At 47.9% G+C, this 6,555-nt stretch overlaps 1 protein-coding gene across 1 annotated transcript; it reads left to right on the forward strand.

The window, feature by feature from the left end:
• Window positions 1-1,729: 1,729 nt before the first annotated feature.
• On the forward strand, window positions 1,730-3,185 carry SARC_08805 (hypothetical protein; the record flags this gene model as incomplete). The annotated part of the gene is made up of 3 exons (XM_014297204.1): window positions 1,730-1,823; window positions 2,655-2,895; window positions 3,065-3,185. 3 exons carry the CDS (start codon window positions 1,730-1,732, stop codon window positions 3,183-3,185), a joined length of 456 nt encoding a protein of 151 aa, XP_014152679.1.
• Window positions 3,186-6,555: the final 3,370 nt, after the last annotated feature.

A 6,555-nucleotide genomic window follows, 5' to 3' on the forward strand; every position in this document is an offset into this window, starting at 1 on the left:
AGTGTAAGTCAGTCATTCCTTGACGTACATAATCTCGGATGTAGTGATGTCTTATGTCGATGTGTTTTAAGTCCTGTGGGTGTGCCTGTACCGAGTGCGATTTTGATCACACTCTAGTTATCGATGTGTAGTTTGGTAGGGAGTGTGAGTGTGTACCCGAAAGTATGCATGATGTAACGGAGCCACGCGATAGCACGCGTAGTTTTGGAGCCTGCTATATATTCAGCCTTGCCAGAGCTGATAGAAACAGTCTTTTGTTTTTGTGACCTCCAATAAACTGGGGTGTGGTCAAAACATATGAGTGTGCCAGTGTGTGATTTGCGTATGATGGGGCACGATGCCCAGTCAGAATCATTGTAGGATAGAAGTGTAAAATCGATTGATTGAGAATGTGTCTGTGGTCTGTATGTGAGAGCGACTTCGATAGTGCCCGCAAGATATTGTAGAATGCGGAGTAGGGCTGTGTAGTGTTCCTTGAGTGGTTGGTTGCTGAATGTAGCCAGTTGGCTAAGGAAGCAGACGATATCTACGCGTGTCATGTTGGCAGCGTAGTTGACTGCACCAAGGAGGCTACGGTATTTGCCAGAGAAGGGAGGCCCAGTAAAAGTGTTAGGGTGCAGTGTGGTACCAGGTGTCGGTTTAATGGGGAAGTCGCGTGCTTAAAAACATCGGGCATTCGTTTAATGTAAGCATCCTGAAGGAGGGAGATGGAACTGTCAGACCGATGAATGATGCGGAAGCCAACTTCATGGCGGGCCAGGCCAAGATTGGTGAGGAGGTAGTGGTTAAGAATATCAAAAAGCCAGAGGACATCGGCGAGAGATCGGACAGCAGGAAGTATTTCGTCAACATATATAATTAAGGCGAAGCGACGAGAAGCGTGGATCCAAATACACTTATCCGCTGCAGACTGGGTAAAGACAGCAAGATTGAGCTTATCACCAATGTCGTGATTCCAAATGCGGCCAGCTTGCTTCAGGCCATAGAGGCCTCGACGGAGCTTAAGGACGATATTAGGGTGGTAATTGCCAAGATCACATGACCCCTTTGAGGGTTGCATATACACCAGAGTGTCAAGTTTACCATATATGAAAGCAGACGTCACGTCGCAAGTGGTAAACCTGGAGGCTATGAAAGGCAGCGATGGCGAAGAAGATACAGAAAGCGGCGGCGTGAGCGGCGGGTGCATAGGTTTCCGTATAACTGTCACCATGCTCCTGTTGGTCGCCCCTAGCGACCATCCAAGCTTTGTAGTGGGAGAGATTGCCGTGTTCGGCATGCTTCAAGGCAAAAACATACTTACTATGGATGATTTTGGTGGAGGGGGGTACGGACGTAATAGGGACCACTTCAGCTATTTCATTTGTAGCATGATTCTGGTATCGATGGCAGCCTTCCAGGACGGCCAAGAAGAAGATTTACGGGCGGAGGCGATAGACTTGGCTACAGTAGGGTCGAAGAGTGTGGCAGCTTTGGTAAGCGTCATATCAGAGCGGTTACTGGGGGTGACATTCCGAACATACGGGGTAAAGTAACATGGGGTGGATGCATATAGCGTATGGCAGGCCTGGAGGAATCGAACACAAGCAAATGTAGAGTCAGGTTCGGGTGGATCGTGGATTGTGGTGGTGAGGGGGAAATAGTTCGTGGGATTGAGAACGTCCGGAAGCGAACTGGGAGGGGATGGAAGGGGACCAGGACATGAGGGTTGATTGTGGGTGTCCGAGGGATGAGGGGGGGGACACAGGAGGTGGGGCAAATGGCAGCAAGGGTTGGGAGGGGGGTAGAGGCGACCTATAGGGTGGACCAGGGGTACCAGGAAGGTGGGTTGGCGGATATGAAGCGTAGCGTAAGGGGCTGGTTATAACACCACGGGAGGTAGGCAGAGTAGTTGGGGGTGAGGATACCGGAGTTGGTGGGGGGCGCGAAGAGTAGAGGGGCGTGGGTTGAGGGGAAGGGGAAGATGCGAGTGATACCAGGAGGGTGTCTATGGGAAGATATTCCCACAGTACCGAAGGGGGTGTTGAGAAGGGTATGGGAACAGGGAGGAGTTCCACAGGGAGTGTCTCTTGGAGTACAGGGGGAATAGGGGAGAAGGGGATAGCGGCCGGAACAGACTCGGAGGGGAAGTCGACCTGGTGGAAAGTAGGCGGGGACCGAATAGCTGTGGAATCAAGGGCAGGATGATGGGTCTCCTGTTTGATGTCGGGGGAAAGAGTCGCATGCTGGGTGGTGGAGGGGAGAAAGGGACTGAGGCAGGGACCGTTTCAATCGGCAAGTGTTCCTGCTTAATGAGATAAGGAGGAGGTGCGAACTCGGACGGTGATGCATGTGGTGTGTGGAACACGGGATCCGGTGGTGGAGTGGAGGAAGTGGCAGGTGTTGACTGAGAAGAAAAGTGGGCGTCAGTAGGTTTCGGCTCAATATCGTTGAGAGGGGAAGAAGTACTGGGGCCAGGTGGGATAGAAGGGGAACCAGCAAAGGGGGTAGGGTCGGTTGCAGAGCAGTTGGCGGGTATATGATAACTAAACGGGTGGGTGGAGCGAGTAGCTGTCTTGCCATCTGGGGATCATTGTGAGTTTTTCTCGGGGTAGAACTGTAAGTCCTGGGTCTTCATCAACATCTGAATAGTCATATTTCGGATGATATATCAGTGTGGGGTGGAGTTAGTGCTGAAGCCAAGAAGAACACCATGGCCGATGGCTGGGAGATACTTGGGATGTCGTTTCGCTGCAGGGCCATGGAGTTTGAAAGCAACGACGCAGCCGAAACGAGCTCTTGGGTTGCACTTGGGGTCAATCTGGAGGAATGTGTGGTATGGAGTTCGGAGTGTCTCATCCTGAGCAAGCTTAGTGTTGCGGATGTAGTCCGCGAAGGACTTAGCATAGCCCCAAAGTAAGAGGGGCATCCCAGTTTCCATAAGCAGGACAAGGACAAAGTTATTGAGCGAGTCGTGCGGGCGTTCAACTTTGGCGTTTTGTTTGAGGGGAGTAAGGAGGGTGTGCATGGAGTTCGATGCGGCGAGACGTGAGCATGGACTTGACCTGTTGGCTATGGAATATAGGGTCATTGTCGGCGATGATCGTACTAACGACCCATCGAGAAGGGACGCGAGTGAGGAGATCGTCGACATTGTGATGCATAGAAGCTTGGTGTGGGAGAAGAGCGTTAAGACCGAAGCGTGATCCCGCATCGAACATATTGAATGCATATTCGTTGCCATCACGGTCAGGTTGTAAGGGGCCTTGAAGATCAATATTAAAACGTTCGCCAGGGCCATATGGTGTGTTTGTGCTGGTATGACTGATACTAGTAGCATGGATCTTGCCAGTAATACATGTGTTGCAGTGCTTAGGGAATTTTGTGTTGGCTTGAATGTAATCGATCGCAGTGCAAAAGTCAGCAGATGGGGATACGTGAGAATGTATCGGTCCGAGGATTGTGACCAGGGTGTAGAGCCAGGTGGGCGCTATCCGACAGCAGTAGACTTATGCCGAAGAAATGTTGAAGTAGTATTCTGGATAATATATTGCTGAGTCTGCTTGTGTGCGAGAAATATGTCCCACCACGGTGCACAAGGACTTTTCGCTAGTCGAGAGCAATTCCAGAGCCGTCGGGGGCAACTTATCGGGGCAATTGGTGCGAGTGCTTGGATGCACATATCAATAGTGGGCGAGGAGTCAAGAGCACTCATAGAGGCAGCGAAAAGAGAAGGGTGGATCATCCAGTCTTCGTTACTGACGTGATGAGGAGGTGAAAACATGAGTGTAATGCTTTCTTGGCGAGCCATACGGATTGTGGTACATTTGCTACGGTGTCCTGAGGAACAGTGATATGCGTCATACGTCATCATGTTATCGGGAGGTTCAGGGCGGTGGTCACCAAGTTTGATTGGTTGCTGGGGTGGGAACTGGCAGCCCGTGAAGTTTGCGTATACACAGACTTACACGAATACACATATCGGCACGAACAAGTTGTAGATAGATAGTTACCAGATATACACAAATGTAAAAATAGCGAGTTCTTAATAGTTGCACAGTTAACGTATATTGTAAACGTATTAGCGTATTAGCGTTTATACTTATAATACTTGAATACGTTTAACGAATTGGACATGAACAAGAACTGAGAGTACTCAGTAGAGTATGGGACTCTACTGTGGACAATTAGGTGGCTTTCCAAATATAGATTGGTTTTTCCACTGAAATTAGAATTGTACGTAATATAGGAACGACACCAATCTGACACCTGAAAATGACACTTTAGGAATCTCTAATTAATGGAAGTACCATGCGAGAGGGTCTCAGGCATGAAATGGTTGTTGGTACAAACCTATGGTATAATTCGATAATGACCTCAGAGCAAGATAATCCACTGAGAAAAGGACAGGATCAGAGTTGTTAGAATTTAGGACAACATGGTTTTGATTCCTCCTAGCCAGCCAACTAGATGTGCCCTCTATGCCTTAAATGGGATGGGGAGCTAGGTACCAAGTGATGGGGTTTAGGTGCAGATGTATACTGCACCAGCTTGGTGTTTTGATTTTATTTTTTATTTTCTTAAGTTGGACTTAGAGGTATTTTATTGGTTAGTTCGATTAGGTAATTGTTTCGAGGCGTGAAATGTAAACTATGCGTCCAATGAAATGATATCTAGTCTTAGTGACTAAAACATAAATAAATCTAGACCGAAGTATTGAGCGATTAGAGCGGAGCATATAGACAATAGTCTCAGTCTAAAATCTCCTAATCTTTTGCTCATTACCAAGGGCTGAAGCTAAACTGATTTAACATTTTGCATTTTAACGTATTAACGTATTGTCTTATTAACGTAAACGTCTTGGTATCGTATAGTCAGCCTAGAGGTGACCGACTTTAACATATTTTTAAGTTTAAATACGCTATCGATATTATGACGAAAGGGAAAAATAAGGCAGCGAATGTAGCCAAGGCTGCAAACGCGAAAAGGTTTATTGTAGGCGAAGAAAAGCAGAAAACACCCCCGGCACCATCAGTAGAAGCTGAAGCAACTGAGATCACGCCGGTACAACCGGCACCAACTCTGACTAAACGCAAACATAAGAAGTTGGTTGACTCGGGTGTAGGTGCATCCGGAGGTAATGTGACTACGGAGCCATAGAAGCCACCAGCGAAGAAGGCGAAATCTCGAAAGGGAAAAGCCGAGAAAACGCAATGCTCGGAAAACTTCAGAGGAAGTGCGACATGCACTGAAATCAGATGTATCATCCCCACCAGTGGACACGCGCACAGCACGTAGGCAAGATCCTACTTATCATATGATAGCAAGGGATAGGAGAACCTTTCTGAAGAACTACCAACCAATGGTACATGAATTGAGACCTACTAAGCAGCGAAAAAAAAGCAAGCCGCAGCGAAGGATCAAGGTCATGGTGAATCAGGGGAGGATGACTCGGAAGATGTGCCAATAGCACAAACACTGTTGGATCAACCCCAAATCAACGTAGCGGAGGAACAACTGCGTTTCATGGATATAGGTCCGGATGATGTGGACCATACACTTCACCATCAGGACGACGATTCGGACACTATGTTGGATTCACAATTCCTGCGCTTACCAAAACACCACTCCGACCGGCTTGGCGACAGAACTTTGATATGGGCCATCCATACCAGACTCAGATTGATATCCAAGGGGAGGGTCAACAAGAGTTTATCCGTCAGCGGGCCAACCGGGCATGGGTGTTTCGAAACACGTATGGAACGTACTTTCCGGATGTAATGAAGGCCAACCCGGATGGTACAATCTCACCGAGTTATGTAATGAATGCAGCAGTAAGAAATTTTGGGCTCGATTTGTTTAGAGATTCTAAATACTATAATCGGCTAGTAGCAATGAAAACTGACGAAGGTAAGCAGGCACGCAAACTTTTTCGCCGGTTTCAAAAGATACTACCGAAGGTATTTGGAACTAGGAGAGATGGAAGTTTTGCACACTTAATTTGGTACGCAATTCGGTATCTTCTTGGAGACATTCCCGACTTGATATCAAACCATTTGGCACTCTATCAAGCCATATTGGCGTTTGAGATGTTGTCAGACAATGGAGAGGCAAACAGAATCCGATCTTCTTCATCCGAAGCTCAATCTTTTCCTGGATTGGACGCAACAGTAATGTCGCGAATGGCATCTGAACAGGAGCCTAAACCAAATCCGCCACCGGAAGTAAATCCACAGAATGCCCCAGAGGTGTTTCCGAAGGAAAAACCGACCAAAGAGCCTAAACCTGATCAGGTGGAAGCTAGAAAACCTTTGTCGTCATCGGGAGACAGTTCGCCCCCAGCGGCTATCCCAACGACGACAAAAGATGCTGTTCCATCAGAAGCGTTCATTCACATTGAACAGGTCGATGGATCAAAGGATGAGGCGGACAACTGACTGCATGGTCAGATGCAGTTAGAAAAGAAGGGATCAGATCACTCTAGTAGTGATCTGAAAACTGCTGAATTCATTGTTCGAATGAACAAGGCTGAGGCTGCTTCACTCGAGGCGATGGATCTAGGTAGGATTGATGCCG

This window comes from Sphaeroforma arctica, assembly GCF_001186125.1.
Source record: "Sphaeroforma arctica JP610 unplaced genomic scaffold supercont1.830, whole genome shotgun sequence".
In the NCBI taxonomy this organism is placed as follows: Eukaryota; class Ichthyosporea; order Ichthyophonida; genus Sphaeroforma; species Sphaeroforma arctica.